This window comes from Phocoena phocoena, chromosome 19, assembly GCF_963924675.1.
Source record: "Phocoena phocoena chromosome 19, mPhoPho1.1, whole genome shotgun sequence".
Taxonomy (NCBI): domain Eukaryota; kingdom Metazoa; phylum Chordata; class Mammalia; order Artiodactyla; family Phocoenidae; genus Phocoena; species Phocoena phocoena.
The window spans coordinates 28,636,685-28,663,230 of NC_089237.1; the positions used below are offsets into that span (position 1 = coordinate 28,636,685).

At 38.1% G+C, this 26,546-nt stretch overlaps 2 protein-coding genes across 2 annotated transcripts in view; both read right to left on the minus strand.

Moving 5' to 3' along the window:
• INTS2 (integrator complex subunit 2) overlaps positions 1-9,324 on the minus strand; it is a 48,217-nt gene extending 38,893 nt beyond the window's left edge. Inside the window, exons 1-6 of the mRNA XM_065896894.1 lie at positions 9,029-9,324; positions 7,556-7,694; positions 5,305-5,407; positions 4,357-4,470; positions 2,192-2,322; positions 1,771-1,944 (exon numbers count right to left, since the gene is read on the minus strand). Coding sequence (XP_065752966.1) covers positions 1,771-1,944; positions 2,192-2,322; positions 4,357-4,470; positions 5,305-5,407; positions 7,556-7,694; positions 9,029-9,321 — 954 coding nt within the window. The 5' untranslated portion in view covers positions 9,322-9,324. The remainder of the gene's footprint in view (positions 1-1,770; positions 1,945-2,191; positions 2,323-4,356; positions 4,471-5,304; positions 5,408-7,555; positions 7,695-9,028) is intronic.
• A 14,194-nt stretch (positions 9,325-23,518) lies between these two features.
• MED13 (mediator complex subunit 13) overlaps positions 23,519-26,546 on the minus strand; it is a 90,549-nt gene continuing 87,521 nt past the window's right edge. Inside the window, exons 29-30 of the mRNA XM_065896822.1 lie at positions 24,006-24,106; positions 23,519-23,651 (exon numbers count right to left, since the gene is read on the minus strand). Coding sequence (XP_065752894.1) covers positions 23,519-23,651; positions 24,006-24,106 — 234 coding nt within the window. The remainder of the gene's footprint in view (positions 23,652-24,005; positions 24,107-26,546) is intronic.

Consider the following 26,546-nt stretch of genomic DNA (forward strand, 5'->3'; position numbering starts at 1 on the left):
TTTCTTTGTAGGGACAGGACTCTATTCACAGAGTTACCATGAGATGTTTTTTGAAAAAGTACAATATTTTGCAAGTTAAAAACTGTTGCAAAATGTAATATATATTCATCAATAGATGGATGGATAAATGTAGTAGATACATACAATAAAATATTAGCCTTAGAAAGGACACATGCCACAACATGCATGGACCTTAAAAACATAATGCTAGGGACTTCCCTGGAGGCGCAGTGATTAAGAATCCGCCTGCGAAAGCAGGGGACATGGGTTCGAGCCCTGGTCCGGGAAGATCCCACATGCCGTGGAGCAACTAAGCCCACGCGCTGCAACTACTGAAGCCCGCGCGCCTAGAGCCTATGCTCTGCAACAGGAAAAGCCACCACAATGAGAAGCCCGCACACCACAATGAAGAGTAGCCTCCGCTTGCCGCAACTAAAGGAAGCCCACGCACAGCAACAAAGACCCAATGCAGCCAAAAATAAAATAAAATAAACATTATGCTAAGGAAAATAAGCCAAACTCAAAAAGAGAAATACCACTTATACGAGGTACCTAGAATGGGCAAATTCATAGAAACAGAAAGTAGAAAAGAGATTACCAGGCGCTGGGAGGAAGGAGGAATGGGAAATTATTGTTTAATGGGTACAGAGTTTCTGTTTGGGATGATGAAAAAGTTCTCAAAATGAATAGTGATGTTGGTTGCACAACACTGTAAATGTACTTAATGTCACTGAGCTGTACACTTAAAAATGATTCAAATGGTAAATTTCACATTATGTATATTTTACCACAATAATATAATAATAATAATATACACACACATATTAAAATCACAGACTACAATAACAATTTGTATTGATGACCTAATGTAGCAACCTAACGTAGTAGTTCTCACGTGGCTGACCCAGAAACCTGGAGATTACCAATACTCTTTTGGGGGCCCAGAAGGTCAAAAATATTTCCTTAACATTATAGATCTTTTTCACTCATTCTCCCACAAGTACACAGTGCAGTTTTTCCAAAGGCCAGACATTAAAGAGACTTGCAAAAATGCACAATGATACCACTCTTTTCAGTAAATTTTTGTTTTGGAAAATACGGTTATTTTTCATTAAAAAAGTATGTTATAGTCACATTTAATGAGATTATTATTGTTATTTTTCAATGAATTATAAATAAATATTTCAAAAACTGCAGTTTTCATTTCTAGTATGGTAAATATCAATAGATAAAATCCTATACAGGGACTTCCCTGGTGGCGCAGTGGTTAAGAATCCGCCTGCCAATGCAGGGGACACGGGTTCGAGCCCTGGTCTGGGAAGATCCCACATGCTGTGGAACAACTAAGCCTGTGCGCCACAACTACTGAGCCTGCAATCTAGAGCCTTCAAGCCACAACTACTGAGCCCACGTGCCACAACTACTGAAGCCCATGCACCTAGAGCCCGTGCTGTGCAGCAAGAGAAGCCAAAGCAATGAGAAGCCCACAAACCACAGCGAAGAGTAGCCCCTGCTCGCCGCAACTAGAGAAAGCCTGCATGCAGCAACAAAGACCCAACACAGCCAAAAATAAATAAATTAAAAAAAAAAAAAAAAAAGCCCATACAAAAGCTCTTTGGAGTTTTCAATGATTTATTTTAAATGTTAGGAGGTCCTGAGACTAAGAAGTTTGAGAACCACGGACTTAATGACATCATTCTAAAAGTGTTTCTTCCTCTCTTACTACTAAAATAGCCTGATCCTTGGTCTGTACACGTATTTCTCCCTCACCTGCTGTCCATTTCGGATAAAAGTTCCAAACCAAGTCCGGACTTTCGCATTTGTTCCAAGAAGTAAACCACTAACAAAACAAACCAAGTCACTCACTCCGTCTTCACTAGCTTCATTTTTAGTATGATCCAAGGTCAAAGCCACTCCAAGACCTGGCAAGTGACATTCTTCCACCTAACAGAGCAAAGAAAACAAACTGAATTCAATATCATAAGGAAAAGGGCCAGGATGAGCCAGAATCTAAAGCATCTAAAGTTTAGGGGAGGACATAACACAAAACATAAAAACCCAGAGAAGAAGGTAATACATCCAGTCTATAACTATAATTCCAAATCTCTATAATATTCTAAAACCATCTTGAGAAGAGTTCCTGGTCCTAATATAAAGGCTTTTATCTCAGAAAAATAATAAGATCTCTTACCACCATGCCTCGGACCTTCAGGGCCTGAGAAGGATTCATTTTACATAAGAAGCGTAAGGCATCCGTCCTCCGCCTTCCTCCAAGACTCTCTTCATCTTGTCGTTCTCCATTTTTGATCAGGCCCCTACAAACTGAACATTTAATAGGCTCCATTACCTTAAGCTTTGTAAGTAGGATATCAGAAACAATTTTTTCAGTCTTGAGAATCGCTCATTTATGCAGATTAGACACTACAGAAGAAAAGGATCAGGAAACTTGAAAACATAGCAATAGAAACTGATCAAAATAAAGCCAAGAGTGAAAAGAGACTCAAAAAAATGAACTGTGATCTGTGGAACATCAAATAGTCAAACATACTTGTAATGTCTCAGAAAAAGAGAATGAAAGACAAATATATATATTTGAAGAAATTTTTCCAAACTTGATGAAAACTAAAAACCCACAAGTTCAATAAACCCCAAGAAGGATAAACACTAAGAAGATCATACCAAGACCCATCATAATCAAATCTCTGAAAACCAGTGATAAAGAGAAAATCTTAAAAGTAGCCAGAAGGGATTAAAAAAAAAAAAAAAACAAATAAAAGTAGCCAGAGGAAAAAAAGGAACATGTACAGAGGAATAAAGATAAAAATTACCATAGACAACAGAATGACATCTTTAAAGAGCTGAAAGGTCAACCTAAATCTATCGTGTAATATTCAGTAAATCTCTTAGAAACAAAAGGGAAATATTATCAATACCTCCATTTTTCAAATGAGAAGTTAAGTATCTTGATGGAGATCACACAAAGAGTGAGTGACAAGGTTAGAAATTATGCCCCCCAGGGCTTCCCTGGTGGCACAGTGGTTAAGAAACTGCCTGCCAATGCAGGGAACAGGGGTTCAAGCCCTGGTCCCGGAAGATCCCACATGCCACGGAGCAACTAAGCCCGTGTGCCACAACTACTGAGCCTGCACTCTAGAGCCCGCGACCCACAACTACTGAGCCTGCGTGCCCCAACTACTGAAGCCCACGTGCCTAGAGCCTGTGCTCCGCAACAAGAGAAGACACCACAATGAAAAGCCTGCGCACCACAACAAAGAGTAGCCCCCGCTCGCTGCAACTAGAGAAAGCCCGCGCACAGCAACGGAGACCCAGTGCAGCCAAAAACAAACAAATAAAAATAAATAAATTTACTAAAAAAAAAAAAAAGAAATTATGCCCCCCAGATCCAGCATCTTTTTCTGCTTGACTCTCCATTCACGAATTACCTTGCTCAATAAATGTAATTTTTATTTCACTCAGACCCAAACAACAATCTTCAGTCACTAGCAGTTTGAAAAAGTGGTGAAAATTTCAGTTGATTTTTCTCAATTTCTACCCTATACTTTTCTGCAAGCTGATAGCAATAAGGCTAAAAAACAAAGGTCTGATTGCTGGTATTTCTGATTACGTATATCTCGTACTGCTCTTTGGCTATTTCACAGATATATGTTCTCTCCCCTTTGTTCACTGAACACAGGGATTATATATTCTATTTCTTTAGTATTTTTTACTTCCCTATTATAGCACTGGTGACAAATGGCCAAAAAAAAAAAATTTTGCTGCATACTCACTGTACTTAAATCTGTAACCTCAGAACAATTTTGAATTCTCTAAACTCAGCATTTCTGCAATGAATATGCACTAATAAATTTTCAAAAAATAAAATCTCAAATAAAACCATATAAGTGTTTCTTCTTAGCTCAAACAATAGGTCCTAGGGACTTCCCTGGTGGTGCAGTGGTTAAGAATCCGCCTGCCAACGCAGGGGACATGGGTTCGAGCCCTGGTCTGGGAAGATCCCACATGCCAAGGAGCGGCTAAGCCCGTGTGCCACAACTACTGAGCCTGTGCTCTAGAGCTCGCAGGGCACAACTACTGAGCCTGCGTGCCACAACTACTGAAGGCCGCAAGCCTAGAACCCGTGCTCCACAACAAGAGAAGCCACCGCAATGAGAAGACCACACACCATAACGAAGAGTAGCCCCCACATGCAGCAACTAGAGAAAGCCTGCACACAGCAAAGAAGACCCAACACAGCGAAAAATAAATAAATAAATAAATTTATTTAAAAAAAAAAAAAAAGGTCCTGTACATGCCCAAGCAAATCTCTTCAATATCCCATTTTAAAATTACATTTACCTTCATTAAAACTATCAGGAACATTGGCCACCAACAGACACAAGAACCAGGCACCATTTCTAACATGGAGCAAGGCTTCAGCTACATCAACTATAGGAAGCAGGGATGGGAGCTCTATAAGAAAACAAAATCAGTGTTACTACTAAGGAGTGATATTTCATTGTATCATACATTAAACATCTTTTGACATTTCACCAATGTCATTTAAAAGTAATTAAAGTACTTTCTTTTCATAGTGTAGAGTTGAACTGTCCAGTAGGACAGCCAGTAGCCACATGTGACTATTTAAATTAAAATTAAATTAAATTAAAAATAGTTTCATTCCTCAATCACACTAGCCACATTTCAAGTACTCCATAACCACATGTGGCTAGTGGCTACTGTACCAGACAGCACAACACAGAACACTGTCATCGCTGTGGTGGACAGTGTTGGTCAAAAGAGTTACTTTCATGAAAATTTTCTCTGCATTTTTATGTCCTCTATCTTTTAATTCTGATCATGCATACCTATTATAAAGAGCCCAGAAAATACAAAAAGTGCAAAGAATATAAATAAAATCAGCTCTAATCCCATCACTCAAAGTTAATAATTTGAAAGATTTTATTTTAATCCCCCTATGGGTATTACTTTTAACAAAACTGGGATTATATTCTACTTACCATTTTGCCACTTGCTTTTTTCATTTAACATATTGTGAACATTTTCCAAAATGATTAAATTTCTTCAAATACACCACTTTAATGGCTGCACAGTGTGCTATACTATGGAAATAATATAATTTACTTAATCATTGTCCTACTATTAGTCATTTTTGACCTAAACTTTTAAGGTACATTCTTAATTAGGTGAACCTTAAAACAGCACAACACTCCAGGTTAAGAAGTTACACCGTATCATTTAACAAGAAACTATATCTGAAATTTATCTAAGCACTCATTATAGTACCTGCTTGTAAAATACAAAGTACATCTGCAGCTTCCTCCAAATAGACGGGACTCTCAAATAGCTCAGATGACTTGAAAAAAAATTCTCCACTGGACTCAGATACCTTTAAAAAAAAGAAAGAAAAAAGAAATGATGAACTCTCTTTAATTTCAGGTAATGAATTAGACCCCTTACTATTTTTGTAATTATTTTTTGAGCTTGCAGACCATGTCTCTTAATAAGTCATTAATATACTACAGTAGAATATGCAGTACTGGATGAATGTACCAATTTAACCACAATTAGTCAAGTCACATTGTTATTCCAGACATGCAATATGATTCTTGATAATTTATATCTATACAAATATTTGGAGACATCTGGAATTAAAGATAAGACAAGCCAAAGAAATGAACTAAGAATGCTACCTACATAAGTTGTAGTTCAAAAAAAAGCTAAAAAACTATAAACTTAAAGCAGTATAACAGCTATAAATTCATGTTCTAAATGAAGTGTGGGAAAAACAAAGAATAAAAATTTAGGTCATCAAAAGTACCAACCAGCTTTTCTGAAAATTTCCTACAGAAGTTTCATTGCTACATCTCCCATATGCTGAAGGGTGCTGAACTGAAAAACTGGAAACCGCTCAGAGGAGGCAGTTCACTTATTTCATTAGAGGCATCAAGTACAGTATTAAGAAAAAGATGTAGGAAAATATTAGTTAAAATTAAAGACTGTCAAGAATTCCCCAGCAGTTCAGTGGTAAGGACTCTGTGCTTTCACTGCTGATGGCCCAGGTTCGATCCCTGGTCAGGGAACTAAGAGCCTGCAAGCCACATGGTGTGACCAAAAAAATAAGAAAAATAAAAGAAAAAGAAAAAATTAAAGACTATCAGTATAGTAGAAAAGAGCTGAAGTAAATAACTTTGTAATAGAAAAAAAAATTAAGATTTGTAACACATCTTAAAAACTATCTAGAACTAACTAAATCTGCCCCCCCATCAGTATTTTCTTTGGAAACAGAATTTAGGTTTTCTTGGTCCACAATTGATAAAACTAAACTTTATTTATTATAAATTAACTAACCTTGATATTCTCAAAGTAAAAAACATTTGCTTCTCAAACTCTGGGCCCAATCTTATATAAGACATCTTAATATGAAGATCCAATTTAGTTCTCTGTATGGTAACTCCTAACATTCACAGATTTAAAATTCAGAGTTTCAATTAACCATTATCACCCAAAAGTCCGTGACCTAAAGTAACCTATGTACACCCCAAACTAATATAACATTGCAAATCTTCAATAAAAATAAATAAATAGGGACTCCCCTGGTGGCGCAGTGGTTAAGAATCCGCCTGCCAATACAGGAGACATGGGTTCGAGCCCTGCTCTGGGAAGATCCCACATGCCGCAGAGCAACTAAGCCCGTGCACCACAACTACTGAGCCTGCGCTCTAGAGCCCATGAGCCACAACTACTGAAGCCTGCATGCCACAACTACTGAGCCCACATGCCTAGAACCCGTGCTCTGCAGCAAGAGAAGCCACCGCAATGAGAAGCCCACACACTACAGGGAAGAGTAGCCCCCGCTCGCCGCAACTAGAGAAAGCCCGTGCAGCAACGAAGACCCAATGCAACCAAAAATAAATAAATAAATAAAAATTTTTTTAAATTTTTAAATAAAAGAAAGAAAGAAAGAAAGTAACCTATCATTTTTCTGAGATGAGAGGTTGAATAGCCTTCTTTAGTATACAGGAACAATTCAGCCACCTAGTGAGTGAAGCTAGCCAAATAGCCCACATTCAATTCAGCTTTGATACTCCCCAGTCACCGTTACGTATGAGGTACATAATTCAATCAGTATCTAAAGGAATCTCACACATTTTTTAGGAATCACGTACATATTTCACAACATTTTATGGGAGAAATTATATCCTATAGAGGTATTTTCAAATTTTGTCATTTATACAAGTCTTGAGCTATATATCTTTCTAAATATCAAGAAGCCATTGAATGGACTCCATACAGAAAAAAACCTTATGAAAGAGAATGCAGAATAGGCATAAATTAGAGAAAATGGTTAATTAGAAACAGCCTTTAAAAGCAGGTATTTAATATCCTTTCAAGCCTTTGAAAGGAAGACACTTACATAACAAATAGAAATATGTGTACGAGAGGATGCAACCTGCCTGCCTTCTTGCCTGTTTCTACCTTCTATGTGCAGACATCAAGTCATGCATATTTTGAGCTGTGATTAAAATAGACGCACCTTGTTCATAATTGCCAAAAGTTCACTAAGCACAAGACGCAATCGACGAGGTGAATCACTGTGTTCAAACTCTAAAGTCAGTCCATGCTGCAGCTGTGATACCAGGATGCTCTCTCCACTGCCTCCTCCAAGTTTATGCCTAATAAAGTACAAACGTGTAAAACAATTATGAGAACACTGGCACAGAAATAAAAGCATAAAAATGACCTTTTACAGAAATAAACTACAAAAGAATATATGAATTCTTTTCATATATTTCATGAATGTATTACTTCTGAAATATTTTTTCTATTTCAGAGATTCACAACCTGTGTAAAGACTCCATTACAACTGACAGTTAACAACCACTTCCATTAACAACAGTGGCTCACTACTGGATCCACAATGGGGGAGGAAGGACAAAACAAATGTCCAGAATTTGGGGGACTCAGTACAAACTTAACAAGCCTCCTACAGGACTTCCCTGGAGGTCCAATGGTTAAGACTCCTCACTTCTACTGCGGGGGGTGGGGGTTCCATCCCTGGTTGGGGAACTAAGATCCCTGGTTGGGGAACTAAGATCCCTGGTTGGGGAACTAAGATCCCTGGCTGGGGAACTAAGATCCCTGGTCAGGGAACTAAGATCCCGCATGCTGTGTGGCAGAGCCAAAAAAAAATAAAAAATAAATAAAAGCCCCTCAGGAGATTCCAATAAATCCTTCTACTCTAGGGGAACTTACCCTACCCCCTTCCCCCTGAGAGTAATTAGCCTAATCAGCTTAGCCTGAGCACAACAGTGTATCTAGCCAAAGTTCTCAGCACAACATTTTACAATATGGAATTCAAAAGACCCTAGAGGCCTTCCCTGGTGGCGCAGTGATTGGGAGTCTGCCTGCCGATGCAGGGGACACGGGTTCATGCCCCGGCTTAGAAAGATCCCACATGCTGCGGAGCGGCTAGGCCCGTGAGCCATGGCCACTGAGCCTGTGCGTCCGGAGCCTGTGCTCCGCAACGGGAGAGGCCACAACAGTGAGAGGCCCGCGTACCACAAAAAAAATAAAATAAAAATATAAAAATACAAAAGACCCTAGAATTTTAATTATAAATAAAAAATAACTTTAAAAAATGCTCTCCAGGGCTTCCCCGGTGGCGCAGTGGTTGAGAGTCCGCCTGCCGATGCAGGGGACACGGGTTCGTGCCCCGGTCCGGGAAGATCCCACATGCCACAGAGCTGCTGGGCCCGTGAGCCATGGTCGCTGAGCCTGCGCGTCCGGAGCCTGTGCTCCGCAACGGGAGAGGCCACAACAGTGAGAGGCCCGCGTACCGCAAAAAAAAAAAAAATGCTCTCCAAAGTTCAGATTCCCAATCTTCTCTTTTTTGGAAGAGTGCACTGCAATAAGAAGCCCTAAAATCTCCAAAAAAATTTGATTCCCTCTTTTTAAGCAAATCGAAATAAATACCAATCAATCCACATATTATATAGTATTACATTACCTAAGCTGCTGTTCTTTGCTGGCATCCTGTTCTAAAGCATGAAAGTCCACAGACAACAAAGCAACAATGGAATTGACAGCTTCCACTCCAGAGAGAAGACGAAGGATGAGTTTTTTATCCTGAGCCCAGCTTTGGCTCTGGTCAGCAGGAGCACAAAGTGCCATGCGCACCAAGCAGGGCAGGAGAAGTCTTAATTCTGGATCACTTAAAGATGCCAAACGAACAACGTCCACCTTCTGCATTGCCTCAAAAGCAAAAGGACTGACAAACTGAAGGCTTGTACACTCGGTCATTATCACTGTTGATCCTAGTGGTTAAAAAAAAAAAGTAGGGGTATAACTCCACATGTATGAGTTCCCCTCTTTTTAAAACCTCTGAAAAACGTGGTTTATCTTTAATAGGCCCTGATGTTGGCAATATTCCTGGCACAATTAAAGGCTCCCTATGTTTCTACTGCCACCTGGAAAATGAGAAAGAAAACAGAGTATATTAATGTCTCTTTCAGACTTAGGAACCTTCTGTTCTAATACTCCCATTTTGCAAAGAAGGAATACAAAACCCAGAGAGATTAAGTAACAGGCCCAGAGGAGTATTACTAGTCAGTGGCAAAATCCAAGGCTGAACCCTCATCTACTAAATCCCAGTCCAGTAATTTCTCCACTGTACCAGTCCTATGAGTGCCACAAGGCAAGTAAAAGAACAGCATAGTTAAGGACGCTCATCTTTTGTACCTCTTTATTTTCACACGCCTACCCAACATATGTGAAGAACCGTTAAGCTTCTCTTTCCCACCCTCCACGAGTCGGTGGAAGCACTGGTAAATCGTCTCACTAGCCAGAAGTTAAGACAGATTCAACGCCCTGGAGACCTTAACACTATCCTATATCCCCTGTGTTACTAGTAACAAACAAAAAAACCAGCTGTGTAGGTGCAATTAGCTGTGGGAGAAAGCTGAGTCCCACTTGGGCACTTCTCTGTCTTCAAGAGCAATCAGAAACAGAAAAAGCAAGTAGCAGGTCGCCAAAGCCATCCCCTTTGAGACCCACAGACTAGCAGAAACGTGGGTAACAGAGGGCTGGGCAGAAACGTTTTGCTTTTAAGCAAAAGGAGCTGGCCTTTTAACAGAGGGGCGGGCTGATAGAGCCGAGGCGCCAAGACATGTGTGCTCATAGGTCTGGCCCCGGGCGTAACGAGAACCAACCAATCCCTCTGGCTGAGAAAAGTCGGGCAGGTTGCGGACATGGACCCCGAAACACTCTGACGTCTGAGAAGTGAAAGCTTCATACCTTAAAATCTACCCTCCAACCTCCCGGGACCCCACGGGTATTCGGCGCCCTAGAGGCGGCACTAGAGGCGGGACGCGGTAGAAATCTAGAGCGCTGTCCGAAGTTGGGCCTAGGCGATAATCCGGATTCCCCAGCCCTGGCTGTGCCCTGAGTCGACCTGGGCAGCAAAAACCCAGTCGCCGGGACCAATCGGGCCAGCGGTGCGATGCGGGCTCGATGAGCACACCGCACAAAGGCACAGCCCGGACTTAAGGGAGGGGAAAGCGGAGGAGACTGTTTCAACCTGCACACAGCACCTTCATTCATCCCCAGCGTCTGGCTCCCGTCGGCCACCGTACTGGACTGAAAAGAAGGGTTGCTGCGAAAGGAAAACCGGAGACGTCGGCGATGATGCAACGGCACGCATGGGCGGCTCCACCCCCTTCCGCCTTCTCTGTGTGCTCTACCCAACTTGCCCCTGGGAGTTGTAGGATCGTGCTGTTTGCGGTCTCTTTTCTAGAGCATACCAGCTGAATCCTTTTAGATAAATCATTAAGGCCCTCCGAACTGCAGTTTCATCATCACAGGACTACCGTGGCATTCAAATGACAACGTGTGTAAAAGAAATGTTAAAGTTGGGACTTCCCTGGTGGCGCAGTCGTTAAGAATCCGCCTGCCAATACAGAGGACACGGGTTCGAGCCCTGGTATGGGAAGATCCCACATGCCGCGGAGCGACTAAGCCCCGTGCGCCACAACTACTGAGCCTGAGCTCTGGAGCCCGAGAGCCACAACAACCGAAGCCCCCGCCCCTAGAGCCCGTGCTCCGCAACAAGAGAAGCCACCGCAATGAGAAGCCGGCGCACCGCAACGAAGAATAGACCCCACTCACCGCAACTAGAGAAAGCCCGCAAGAAGCAACGAAGACCCAAGGCAGCCAAAAAAAAAAAAAAAAAAAAAAAAAGTTAAAGTTGCCCCCACTATTCTTTGACCAGAACACTAATAGAACCAGACTGTACACATTTCTTTCCATCTCTGCCTATAGAACTGTGGTGCCCTTTCAGCACCAGTTTTGTAATCCTAGGATTTGTTGGAGAATTTAAAAAGCAATCTAATCCCAAGCCTTCTTCTGCTCTCGACCTCAACACAGAGTCATCAATTAAAATTAAACATCTTCATTTCGGGTTCTCAGGAATCATAGATCCTTAGAGGACAATGGATGGAGTTTAAGGAATTCTCTAGAATCCGTGCAAAATTGTGAGTGTTTGACAGTTCTGGAAAGAGGGTCCAAAACTTGCAACAACTTCTCAGAGGAGTTTTGATCACCCAGTAGATTGAGAACCTCTAGTCTCTATATATTTTCATATTATTTCTGGTTCCTGATTCAACCAGTGTGTATTTAACACCTTCTATTCATCAGATATTATGTGGGGAGCCGAAACAAAAATATTTTACAGAGATACAGTAAACTTAATAGTTTCTAAAGCTTTGACAAAGGGATAATCTCTCTAAATATAAGGTCTGCTTTCAACACGAAAAATCAGCAAAGGAAGAAAAGAACTAATGTGTGTTACAGTGTTTCTCAAACTTTTTTCCACCTGGCCCACAGTAATACATTTCACATTGTGACCCAGAGCACAGATACACATGTATATCCACATTTACATGGAAACAAACGTTTTATGACATAATACACATATTACATGTCATGTATTCTATTTCACTTCTTTAAATTGCTGGTCACTGCACACTAAAATTGATTTCACAATCAATTTCACAATGGGTTACAAACTGTACAACATTGTCACTTTTTAGGCTGATAATCTATTAAGGACCTACTTACTGAACACTTGCTAGGCACTAGTGCTTTGTATCTGTTATCTGATTTAATTCTCTGAGGTAGGAAATATTATTTCCATTTTACAGTTGTGGGAATCGAGAGTGAGAGGTTAAGCAATTTCATTCTCCCTGGATGATCATTTCACAAGAGTGAAGGGAATTCAAACACTGGTTTGGGGGATGAATGAGAGGAGGAGGTGGATATGAACTAAGTGATTTTTTTTTTTTTTTTTTTTTGCAGTACACGGGCCTCTCACTGCAGTGGCCTCTCCCGACGCGGAGCACAGGCTCCGGACGCGCAGGCCGAGCGGCTATGGCTCACGGGCCCAGCCGCTCCGCAGCATGTGGGATCCTCCCGGACCGGGGCACGAACCCGTGTCCCCTGCATCGGCAGGTGGACTCAACCACTGCGCCACCAGGGAAGCCCCGAACTAAGTGATTTTTAAGATCTCTTCCAATTCTGTTTATAATCCTGTAATCACTAATGGAGATACAACATGTACATCCATCTTGATCTGTAGAGAATAGCAAATCATATCCTACCTGAATGAGATATCTAGAGTGTAATGGTGATGAGTATTGATACTTATCTTCCTCCAAGTACCTTTCTCTTCCAATTTTTATCTCAGTGAATATCTCTAACACCCAGAGTTGCTCAAGCTAGAAACCTGGAAATCATCCTAGACTCCAACCTCTCCCCCTCATATCCACTTAGTCAACAAAAGTCTTTCAAATCTACATTGTAATGTTTGCCAGTGAAATCATTTTTGTAATCATTCTATAGAACTCAGAAATCCTAGTGAAAAAAGATTTATTCATGAGCTTTTGAGTTTTAGATCGGCTTCCTCTGAGGCCTACTCCCTAACTATACTAAAACCAATTTTTAAAGACTTGGCAGATCAGATGTTTACTTAAGGCAGATTCGGGAACTTCTAGAATGGTAAATAATGCTAGAAATTAGCCTTTGATTATCAAAGGAGTATCTTATCAAAGGATTATCAAGAGTATCTTATATAATTATGGCATACCTTTTTGTTATTAAATGTTTGAGGAAATAATCCCTTTTTAAGACCAATGTGGTACTGAGGCTCATTACCTTTTCTCCTCATGAAAAGATATGTTTCATCAATTCTATGATGACTTTTTTTCACATTTTAACATCTCTGAAACTGGGACATCTTACAATTACTAGGTGTTAAGCTGTACTTGACAGCATTTTTTTTCTTAGTGGTACATAAAATGTTTTGCAATTACTGGTGTCTTAGATTTGATGAAACATGTTATATAGTTCCTATACTTTAAGTCCTGAATGAAGTGAACATTCACCTCTGACTGGCTTACTTTGTGGAGCACAGGCTCCGGACGCGCAGGCTCAGCGGCCATGGCTCACGGGCCCAGCCACTCTGCAGCATGTGGGATCTTCCCGGACCGGGCACAAACCCGTGTCCCCTGCATCGGCAGGCGGACTCTCAACCATGACTGGCTTACTTTGATTTATTCTTTCCTACTTTAACTATTTTTCAGTCAGACTAAGGGAAGAAAGAAAAAGAGAAACAAAAGAAGAGAAAAAAAAAGTTATCTACTGTGTTTCAGGTACTCTAGGTGCTTTTATGTAAATTATTGCCCAGTAAATGAGCTTCAACAAATTAGAAGACTTAGGTATTTAAAGGAGCACCAATGTTCTTTGGAAATAGAATCACGGCATTTCAAAAGTAAAGGGATCTCAGGAGATATCTAGCTCCAGTTTTCTCAACATGGAACTCTTTTTATAATTATCCTCAACAGTGTGTCTATTTTACAAAATTTCTTCAATTGTTTCTGCCTGTCAAGAACCTTTGGACTCTTCTTTTATACTGGCTATCTGCTTTGGCTAAACATATCATATCTACATTAATTTTTTTTTTTTTTTGTGGTACTCGGGCCTCTCACTGTTGTGGCCTCTCCCGTTGCGGAGAACAGGCTCTGGACGGGCAGGCTCAGCGGCCATGGCTCACGGGCCTAGCTGCTCCGCGGCATGTGGGATCTTCCTGGACCCAGGCACGAACCCGTGTCCCCTGCATCGGCAGGCGGACTCTCAACCACTGCGCCACCAGGGAAGCCGTACATTAATTTTATAGGTAAATTGTTGAGTACAATTGGGTCCAGCCAAGGTTCTGTAGCATAACATTAGAGACATCCCTCCAAGTTGACATAGCTCCACCAATCAAGCCTTTTTGGGTATAATTGTTCAACCAATTATGAATCATCCCAACTACTAAAACACTTCCCTGCTAAGGGATAAAGTTCACTTTCTTTAAGGTGGCACTCAAAAGACAGTTTTTTTGTGGTCCGACTCCTCTCTAGCCTAGACTTCTGCCATGTCCCACCATGGTGCCTCCATTTTAGTCAGTTTGAACTGCTTGTTTCCCAAATCCTTCATGTTATTCATGGGTCTTCTCCCCTACTGTTCTTCCTGTGTGGAATCCCTTTTATTTTCTTTATGTAGTAACCCCCAAGTATCCTTTAAGTCTCACTTCTAGTGTTCCCTTGTAAGAAATCCTTTCCTGACAAATCACCTATCTATTCATTAGACTTAAGTACCCTTCTTCAGTGCTCCCAAGCCACCCTTTGCTTCTTTCCATCGTAGTACTTCATATATTACCCTGTAATTGTTAGAATTTTTAGTCTGTCCCTCTCACCAGAAAGTAAGTACTTTGAGGGCAGGATTCATATTTATTTCTTTGTCCTTGGCAAACAGTATGGCACTTACTATTGGTTTTTTAAATTAATTCAAGCATGAATTATGAAACCTTAAATAACCTGCTGAATGTGGATTTCCGTGATCAGGTTATCAATGCTGTGAAAATAAGAGCTTGATTTCAGCTATTCCCTCTTGTATATGCACTGCATTGTCATTCATACCACTTTAGAGGGCTTATCAAACTGTTTATACAAATGTTTCTCAGTAGACTGAGGGCTTAAGGTCAAAGGTTTGTATCTCATTACTAGGGTAGATAATCAACTCCTTTATTGAACGCATAGTGCTTTATCCTGGCTTCTGAGGATCTTGTTCCTAGAGTCAAGTAAATTTGTTAGTAGTTCCTAGGACGTAAGTTTTTTAAACTTTAAAAACTGGGCAAGTTGTAATTTCCACTCTTTCAGAACGCTTCATTTTTACAGTGTTTCTGAATTCATATCTGCAAGTTTTTTCAGCACCCAGGATGTAATTCTTTTGGGTGTGGAGACTTGAGACTCCTTTAAATCCGTTAACTGTCTCAGATTTTAACTCCATCATGTTATTTTAGAGTCTGAAGACCCTTCAAGCTGATATCTTTTTAGTGGGGGTGGCTTGGGACAGAAGGGAGATAAAGCTTGAGTACTAAATACTTTACCCTTTGTATCTTTTCCATCCTAGCTCTTGCTAGAAACATATTTGTTGTTGCCATTAAGCATCTTTTTTCTCTTGCAAGCCTTAGTTTATTCTGGATTTGACTCTTCTAGAGAACATAGGTATTATATTAATCATCCCTCACTTTTGTATTTTAAAAATTTCAAAGTGTTTTTTGCAGTTTCCTTGGAGGTTCACGAAGCTGGTTAGGAAGATATGGTTACGGTTGAGTTCATGTACAAATGAGCAAATTGAGACTTCGAAGTGGTTCAATGATTTGTCTGAAGTCACAAGCAAGAAGGTGGCAAAACTAGGAGTACAAGAATCCTAACCCAGTGACGCCAAACTACTTCTACTAATGTGAAAAAAGTTCCAAGTAATTAAAATGTTACAACTTCATTTAAATTATTTGCAAAACTCACACTAAAGGTAAGTTGTGTGATTTCTGGTATGTTACAAGAAGTCTGTATGAAAAATGTTAGTGCCTTACTACAGGCTAAGTGTTGCGTTGGAACCGTATGCAAAATAGACCAAATTTCTGCCCTCGTGGAGTCATTTGGTAGCAGAGGCAATCAATTATAAACTACAAAAAACACTACGAAGTCCCCATATAGTGTTACAATCAGAATATATAACAATAAGAGTATATAACAAGGGGCCCTGATCTGAGGCAAGGGTATACGTGGTAAGTAGGGGGAGGCCTTAAGGGAAGAATAACCGTGGGACTTTCAAAGAACTCAAATGCCTAGGAGGCTAGGAGAACACAGGAGAGAAAGGCCCATTCTGGGGCTTGTGGAGAAGTAGGCAGAGGACAAATCATCTAAGACTTTTGGTATCTATCTTTAGAGCAAGAAGCAGCCATAAAGGGTTTTTAAGCTACCAAGTAAAGAACATACTGAAAGTAGAGAGACGAAGTTAGGAGGATGTTGCAGTGGTCCACCCAGATAAGGTTCTTCTACCCTAATCACCTTTATAGCATTGCATAGTGCTAATTTAGACTAAGGTCAGGCCAATAGAGACAGAAATGGACATATATGATAGTAAATACAGAAGACCAACAGTTTTTGATGACTGGTTACAAGGAAGAGTTTGTGGCTGGCACAACTGAATGGATGGTAGTGCCATTCACAGTGACAAGGAACACTATTAAGGACCGGGTGGTTTTTGTGGAGGAAGATTGTTGATTTTAGTTAAAAGTAGATTTACTCAAGAAACAACAAAAGCAGAATCAAGACAAACTCAGGCATTCTGAATGCAAGCCTATAACACACTACATGGTTTGGGGACTGTTGAAATGTATCACTTAGATTTTTTTTTCTCTGTAGTAGGGAGTGGCAAAGTAAGGAAGTTTTTAAAACATCAACCTTTTACCTTCACAAAAGGTCATTCCTGAAACAGTGCTGGTGGGTCGCTCTGAAAGAAAAAAAACACCTCAAACAATATTAAACAGAATTTCTGGTTACAGCTATAGGACCCTGAGAATGAGGGCTCTTTAGTTTTCAGTCCAGGATTGATGTTTTCTAGCGTATACACAGGAAGATATTGGAAACTGTAGACTTAGTATCAGTATAGATGATTCAGGAATACTTTCACAACAGTTAAATTTATCTTTTACCATGAGCCGAAACCAGACTCTCTTCCTTTCTCTTTTGTTTTTGCTTATGTGAACCCTTCAAATAACCCAGTGTGCCCTTTGGACTTTTATACTCTTAACTATATGTTCTTGGGGGCATGGGGAACTGACTTATCTGAACCAGTTGTTAATAGAGCAATACACCCTGAATATCTTGTTAAGGGACTTTTATACTCTTAACTATATGTTCTTGGGGGCATGGGGAATTGACTTATCTGAACCAGTTGTTAATAGAGCAATACACCCTGAATATCTTGTTAAGCAAAGCCTGAACATTTCATTTAACATGCCTGAGAGAGAACGGTTTCCATTAAATGCCCGTTTCCCTAGAAACTAACATTTCAAAGGTTATTTACTACAAATAGCTTGAATAGAGCTCAAACAGCATTTCTAACTTTATCCTGAAGTAGATGTTCTGCCTCCAGACTTCTTAAAAACCTACAATGACCCTATAGCTCCAAATATTTAATAATTCTGTAGTAACAATTTTGTCTCTGGCATATTTTGATAATAAAATCATTAAACAGAAAAAAAATTGTTAGAACATGTTGTAATTTTGATTTTAGAATTGTGGTAAATGTATATTTGTACCTTTAGTAATAAGCTGATATTATTTCAAGTCACCTCATCAAGTTCATTAGCAAATACATACAGGTACACCTCGGAAACATTGTGGGTTTGGTTTCAGGCCACTGCAGTAAAGCAAATATAATGAAGCAAGTCACATGAAATTTTTGGTTTCCCAGTGCATGTAAAAGTTATGTTTACACTATACTGTAGTCTGTTAAGTATGCAACAGTATTATGTCTAAAAAAGCAACGTACATACCTTAATTTAAAAATACATTATTGCTAAAAAATGCTATCATCTAAGCCTATAGTACCAGTAACATCAAAGATCATTGATCATCATAAGAAATATAATAATAAAGTTAAAAATATTGTGAGAATTACCAAAATGTGACACAGAGACACAAAGTGAGAAAATGTTGCTAGAAAAATGGCACTGATAGACTTAACGCAGGGTGCCACAAACCTTCAATTTGTAAAAAACCCATTATCTGCCAAGTACAATAAAGCGAAGTGCGGTAAAATGAGATATGCCTGTACTTTTAAATAATGTGCTACAAATATCAAGAGGCCAAGGTCACTTGCGTGTGCAATATATTCCTTGTGGAACATTTCAAAATGTTCACCATATTCCATGATTTTACCTCTCAATCTGTAGTTCTTAACTCATATGGAGAACTTGGCAGAAGTTCTGCAAGAAAAGATTCCCAGGGATTCACTACCATCTTGAGCTTTCAAGTCTTAGATTTTGCCATGATGTACCACAGTGGGTCACAACGTAAAAAGTATATTTGCCTAAGGTAGGGAACATGTCTGTCTCTAAGCAGCTTGAATTCTTAACAAATATTGAAGAAAAAATATCACTAAGCCACTCAAAATAGGATTTTTCAGAGACTGGTTTTCAATACTTAAAAATACAAACAGTAAAGAAAGGGTGTATGTAGTTGGGCAACAAGTGAGCACCCCTCCCCCACAAAAGCTTGATTTGCAGGTCTTTTTATTTATTTTAAATTATTTATTTATTTATTTGGCTGCACTGGGTCTTAGTTGCTGTACATGGGATCTATTTTTTTTAGTTGCAGCATGCAGGATCTAGTTCCCTGACCAGGGATCGAACCCGGGTCCCCTGCATTGGGAGCATGGAGTCTTAACCACTGGACCACCATGGAAGTCCCTGCAGTTATTTTAGTTATACATAAAGTTAAACTGTTTTAAAAGTTAGAAAAAAAATCAGAGGTAATATAAACCATAAGACAAAAAAATTTAAAATAAAAGTTCCAACAACATACAGGATTCTTTCTTTTTACTTCCGCTGTCAGAAACGATTTTAAAATGACCACAGCAATTCTGGGATCTGTCCTTACTCAGCTTAAGTTTGGACAAAAATATTTTAAACAGCAGCTTATAAAAAATGCGCAGAGCTATTTTCAGTGGGTTGTTCATATGTGAACAACACTTTTCTGGGAGTTCCCTGGCAGTCCAGTGGTTAGGACTCTGTGCTTCCACTGCCAAAAGCCCAGGTTCAATCCCTGGTCCAGGAACTAAGATCCCCCAAGCTGTGCGGCACAGCCAAAAAAAAAAACACAAAACCCACTTTTCTTATGTTTCAAAAACATCTGTGTGATTTAAATAATAGGACACAATTAAGCTTTAAATATTTGAAGGTAACTTGTTTAGACTAGAAAACTGATATCAAACCGATCAGCCTAAAAGGAATTAATGCGTAGGTACATATACAATTTTCCTGTATATTATACACCGAGGTATGATTAAAATCTTTAAAAAAATAAAATACTTCAGACGAAGAAATTGAAACTCCATTAGTCAGTTTTTAGGTTGCCCCTTTTCATTTATAAGTGACATAAAAATACTACTTTTTACACAAATTTAAGACAAATATTTTCAACAGAATGAGACACCACAATGAAGGCTTCATGAATAATTTATTCCATTTGAAGTTTTTTTTTTTGTTTTTGTTTTTTTTAAAAAGTATAAACCTTTTCATTTCCTCAATCACAATTTGTACAACTCAGTGTTATGGCATTCGGCAGCAATAGTGTTTGTTCCTTCTTTTTTTGTTGCGTTAAAGAAAAAAAAAAAAGCAATTGGACCATATTAAATCTCACTGCTAAACAACTTTAAAACGCCCCTTCATAAAGTGACCAAGCTATTTTGAGAGAGTTGATGCGGACATGTCCAGTAATGACATTACAATTTGTAGTTTAAACTCAGTAACTTTAAGGTCCACAAATCCAGTTTACTTTTTAAACTAAAGCTATTTTAAAACTTCATGAATACATCAACCTGAGGAGTATTTTAGGTCCCAAATCCAGTTTTTAAATTAATACTCCACAAAAAAGAAAACATATATATAAAAATTTAAACACAGTTCTGGGCCCATTAAAACACCAAGAAAAATCGAAAGGTCAAGATTTCTAGCAGATTTTTTTGAGGGGTGGGGGGAAACAAACAAAAAAAAATGTATGTCAAAAACATTTTTCCTTAATTTAGACAAACTAAACTCTTAAGAGGAAACCCAGACCAAAACATCACTCATGCAACATTAAATGTATTAACAGACTGATATGCGATGCCATAGTGGATGAATAGCAAATTATATGATGCAACAGCATTTAAAAACTTCCTTTTAATGTATTCAATTTGAACATTTTAAATAATGCAACATAGTACTTTGATATTACAGTATTAACATAGTGCTTGATTAAAGATCTGAAAATCTTTGTAGTAACACATTAAGTTAAAAAATTACCTCAGAAGGTAAATATGAAGACGAAAGGAGAATATTTTAATACAGTAATCTGTGCCATACTGACAATTGAGTACGAATACAGCTGAGGATAGTTGACTAAGTAGTAAGAGCTTAATTTTAGTGGTTTAAGAAAAGTTAGAAAGATTTAAAAATTACAGCTACTTTAAAATTTAAGGATTACATATAAGTACACTTGGTGGCCTTCTGGCCAAACAATAAGGTGTACAGAAATTTATTCATACAGTGTTAATTCACAGTCCTGATAACTGAATGGCTTGCATAAGAAAGGTATGGCTAGATGTTTCTCACTGGCTGGAAGCAGACATTATATAACTAATCTTTTAAAATGCCAAAATATTCAACTCCCACCCTGCTTTGTAATGGATAACTGCACAAAAAACAGACATTAGCACTGTAACAAAGAAGTCAAGGTGTTGGTGATCAACTGGTATAAAGTGTATTACTTTGCTTACCTATTTAAACAAAACAAAACTACCCATACTTGTCTGTGACAGTACATTAGTAGTCAGATCCATCATCCTGCATGAAAGGCTTGATTTATTTTTTTTTCCTGAACCAAATCTCCTGACCTTTTCTAATGGCTATTTAATAATTTTCTATTTGAGTGTGAATTTATATATGAAGGGCAGAAAAAAATCTTATCAGTAAATCCTGTATATTTGGGAACTATTCCCCGATTCCCAGATAAAAAGGGTTATAATGGGTTCCTTCCTTATGGCTCCATATAAAAGAAACTATCAGGGAATAATTTTTTAAAAATCTGTTTTCAAACTGAGGTGTGGTTACTATAGGCTAGTGATTTAAACAATTAAGAATACAGCTTTTATTTGTAAGAGTCACTATTGAGTTAATAAAATATATAAAAAAGGATACAGTTTTAATAGAAATTCCAAATAAGCATCTTTCCCCTCAAATCTCAGACAAGTTTTTTTTTAAAGTACAGAACAAAATATGCCAACATAATCTGTAGTGTGTTAGCATAATTTAAGAACAAATGCAGAGATGTGATCTTTAAATTTTAACTTCAAAATATGCTGACCATTGGGATTGCATTATAATTTTGAAGAAATGATCAAAAACCTCTGTCACCAATTGTTTTTTTCTATAGGAAAAACAAGACTTGCTAATGTTTCAATATACACAATTTGAAGAAATTATATTGTTCATAAGAAAGTGATATTTAAGCTAAGCATATAGTATTTACAAAACAAGTTTCAGTTAAAAAAAACAAAAGCCAACCAAAAAACAACAAAACATACCAAATTACAGTTTTGTAAATACAATCAATTTTGTCCTTGTAGAGAATTAGTGAACATACAAATTCAAAATTTAGCTAGACTGCTTCCAAGAAAGACAGGTAGACTTGGCGACTGTGAATTCAAGTCAGCGACACGGGTAGGAGGCTAACTTGGACTCTCTTGTGAGCAGCACTGTAGAAAGGATTTTTTAAGGGGATAAAGTCTGCATAGAAGCAGTTATCTTGGCATGTGCAAACAAGAAGAGGGAAAGCTGTATTGAAGGAAGGGGTGAATTAAAGTCCCTAAAATTCAAGTCCCTTCTTTAGGGAGGTGAGAACCTCCTTGGCATATGCCCTGCCTTAATCTGAGCTGTGTTACAGAAAAGTACAGACTCTGGTGTTTGGGACTGCCATCTCCAAACCAAGAAAATTAAATAAATAAAAAGGCAAAAGGAAACAGGTTAAGTTTAGAAAATGGTTCTTTAACTAGTGGAATAGTCTGAATACCAGAATTCACTGAGGATCTATTTACACCACAGTTTGATTGCACTCACACATCCATACATATGCATACTCTCACACACATTCCCAATCTTTAATTAAAAAAAAAAAAAAGAAGTCAATCAAGAGTGACTGCTCTTAAAATAATTTGTAAAATGCCTAGAGCTGGGCTAAATTTCAACCTTATAGCAGATCCTGAAGATAATTTTCATAAGTAATAATATTCCCATGCCTAGATGTGCCACTGTTAAAACAACAAAAAATGTAAGCATGTAACATTAAACACCAAAATTAGTTTAAGCATTCAGTAGCAAATGTTTTTCTTGTAAAACTAAGCTTCTTTCACTGGAAATGGCCTGAAATATTAGTCATAGCCCTAAACCATAGTACAAAATATAACTGAAGAATTCTCATTTTATTCTAAGTTAAACCACCTAACAATATCACTTGTATATTGCCATCATGTTATTCTGTAAAGGTGTGACTGATATATAAAATGTTGTAAGACCTGGTACCTTTTCAATTTATAAACACAGTGAACTTCATTACTGTACATGTACTCTGCAACTACAGCTTAGCTGTAAATCCTCCACACACAATGGTATGGACATTATTCCCCCTCTATCCCCATTAAACTGTACATCAAGACAATACAAATTTACTGTCCCACCCACCCCCTTACAAAAAAATAATACTCTAAAAGCAACCCTACTGCAACTTTTTAATTAAGACGATTACATATATTTTAGACCAATTGCTTTAAAGCAAGAAGGCAGTATAAACCTTCTAGGAAAATTTTTATAAAAGAGGTTAAGAAATATAAGACAATTTATACATTTAAAAACTTACAATAAATAAGAGATGCAGGCATTTTGAATACTAGATACTATAATCCAATACAAGAACATCTTGATGTTCTGAAGCCATATGTTGAAATTCATTGTTCCTCATGTTTCCTTCTCCATGCTTTTAATATTCATTTAACATGACTGGGTACTATGGCTCATTACTTTTCACAAATACTGTGACTGGAAAAAAAGGTTAATTTTGCTACGAAAATGTTATAATACGCTTTGTATGATCAGTCATCATCCTAAAGAGTTCAGTATAGTCAATGAAAAATAACAGGGTTATCGCCCATACCCCCAAGTCAAAACAATATTTGTTGAAGTAATAAGAATTAGACCCCATCACAAATGACTTTCACTGAGAAGATAATTGTAACTTAATCTTGCAGCGAAATATCTTTTTCCCTTGTTCTTTTCTTGCACAGTTCCATCAAATGAAGATCACAGCATATTCATGATAAAGTTATATAACTGATTCAGCACCACAAAATGAATTGGGAGACATGAGCGTCTGTCCTGGATTGCAGGGTCACAGGTTAGCCAGGAGAGTGCATTGTACTGTTCCAAAACAAACCTGAAAAGCAAGTAAACTATATAAGTCACGTATTTACTTGCACTTTAAATTCTGGAAGCAATTTCCAATGATGGCAGCTAAGATTCAAAGTCAATTTAAAGAAAAAAGTGGAAGGTATGAAATAGAGAGTCTTGAGGAGACTAAAGAAAACTGATTTTCATTAAAATTGTTCTCAAAAGTAGATTACACGTGTTAGAAAGAAAAGCACTCACTCTGAATGATATATAATTCATCTAGCAATCCAAGGGTGCATAACTGTAAACTACCACCAAAAATGAGAAAAATACATAAGGATCAACATTGTATTCTTGCAAAGTTGTTATGGAGAACTCTTAATGGTAAAAAGAGCTATACCTGAGGACATCTGAAGTCTGATTTGAGTCAAGTGGGTGGGAGTGTTTACTGTGAAGCAGCTCGTCAGATTGCACTGAAGGCACGTGGAGGTGCAAAGAGGCCTAAAAAATAACAGGTAATCAGTCAGCCAAATGGAAAAGATCTGTTGGTTTTACCTTATTCTCGCAAGGTCTCTTCCTTGATGAAATACATTTTAGATCTATGTAATGAATGGGAGCCACTATAAACATGTTTGATCTTCTTCTTTAATTCATTACATAAGTAATTTTTAAGTGCATACTTAAAACTTTTTCAGCTTTATTACTTTTGAGACCGCATAATAATCCTGAAAAAAGGATCTCTAATTATTTGCTAAGTGTAACCTGCCTAGATATGTAAAGTAAATGTTTAAGAAAGCACAAAATTGATAAACCTGAGTACAGTCTCTAGGTTACATAGACTGTGCAAATTAACCTAGGTCTAGCAATGAAAAAAGTAATAGAAGTAAGCATATGCAAATATTTTACTTATAAAGTGATAAATCTTAAGCAGAGCTACCTCTGGTGGAATTGTGAGCACAGATGCATTCTTTTGCCCACTCAATTTCACAATGGAGGCTTAATAACAACTGGCACACCCATTTAGGTATGGCAATGAAGAATGAAAGAAAGGAATGTGGTACTCGTTTCACATTTCAGTTCCACGACCAGGGATCAAACCCGAGCCCCCTGCAGTGGAAGTGCACAGTCCTAACCACTGGACCACCAGGGAAGTCCCTGTAGAAACTCTTGACAGGTCTCATTCTGTATGCTACAGTAAAAGGTACTATTTTATATTTAGGTGTTCTCTCCTCTACAATTGTAATATACGTATAAAATCTTGTTGTATATTCAGAAATATAACCAAAAATATGTTTCAACTGCCCATAAACTCTTGATTTGAGTTATAAGCAAACGTCTCTCATGTGGCAGATCACTACAAATAAATGAATGTACTTAGTACCAGTGCTCTAATTTCAATGATAAAAAGATTTTTTAATCATCTAGGTAACAACCTGTTTTTTTCCCAAGCCAAGAGAAACATACCAGATGGTTTTATTTGCCTATGGTATAGAAATAAAAGGGGATGTATGAAAACAAAAGGTGAACAAAATTATGGTAAGTTATGCCCTATGTGATAATTCAGACCAGAAGTCCTAATCTTGTTACACTGTATCTGAAGGTGAATGCCCACTTTACACTATCCTCTCTGCAAATATTGAGTAGAAAAGAATCTGGATAGTCCCTTGGACTTTTTGTGAAGTGGTGTTTCTTAAAAATATGTTCTGTGAAACACTATTAATAGGTGGTACCCTTTTCCTGTGTATTAAAGTAAGTTTGGTAAATGGCAGGTAAACAATGTTATTTGCTGCTGTTTTTCAGAGCTTTTAATGTGTATTCTAACAACAAAAGGGGGGTGGGGGCAGAAAGCACATGTAGCACTTCCGAAAGCACCAAAGAACACTTTGTTTTGTAGAAACTCCAAGGTTTACTATGATGCAGAAACCCCCTTGGGAATATGTTCTTGTAATGAGATCTGTAAAGACCATTGCACAAAGAATAGACTGAAAGAGGAAGAAAAGTCATATGCTAAAACTATTACCTTGGCCAACACTAATTATATTACCTCACTAATAGTCAATTCAGATCAACAGCTCTTGTATTCTTCATGAATGTGCCACAGCAATTCATTGCTTAATCATAAATGTCACTGACTCAATGGTATGTGAGCCAAGGGAACCAAGATTTAATAGCAACAGGCTTAAAAGACAGCAACAAGCCTACTGGTTAAAGGACCCACTAAAATATAACCCTAAAAAACTAAAGCATACTATTCAATTTTTACCCTACAAATAAAAATCAGCTGGCAAGTAGTTAAGTTAGCATGATTTATGGACTAAGTCAGTCAACTTCTGGTGGGTTTACATAAGTGAAATCAGATCTAAATTTGTTATTTTGGAATAGTAGTAGTAGCAGCAGGAACAAACTCTAGATAGGGCCTTCACGTCTCATTTTACCATTTTATGATTTATCTCAACCTTGTTATATCACTTGCTAATGAATTTGTTTCGATAAAATAAGTCACTGTGGGTCTGAGAATCTCATTACTTGAAAACCACTCAATAGTTTTAACAGCAATTTACACAAAGCTACAAAGCTTTTTTAAGGAGGTAGTAAATGGATCTAAATATCAAATATTTTTACAAAGATTATGAAACCTTTAATTCCCAAAATGAGGCATAATAGGAGTGCAGAATGACATAATTCAAAGAATAACACTATATAATCATGAAAAGATCCGGGTTTTAATCTTGAGTCTACTACCAATTTATGACTTTGGACAAATGAGTTTTCCTGAACTTTTAATATGCTCACTGAGAAAATGAAGAAGTTAGATTAAGGGTAATATAAGGTTTCTCCCAGCTCTAAACGTCTATACCTGCAGCTGAAAATAACTAAGAGTAAGGGTCCCAGAAATTTGATTTAAAGTTATTTAAAGGTTTAAACTTAATATGAATTTAAG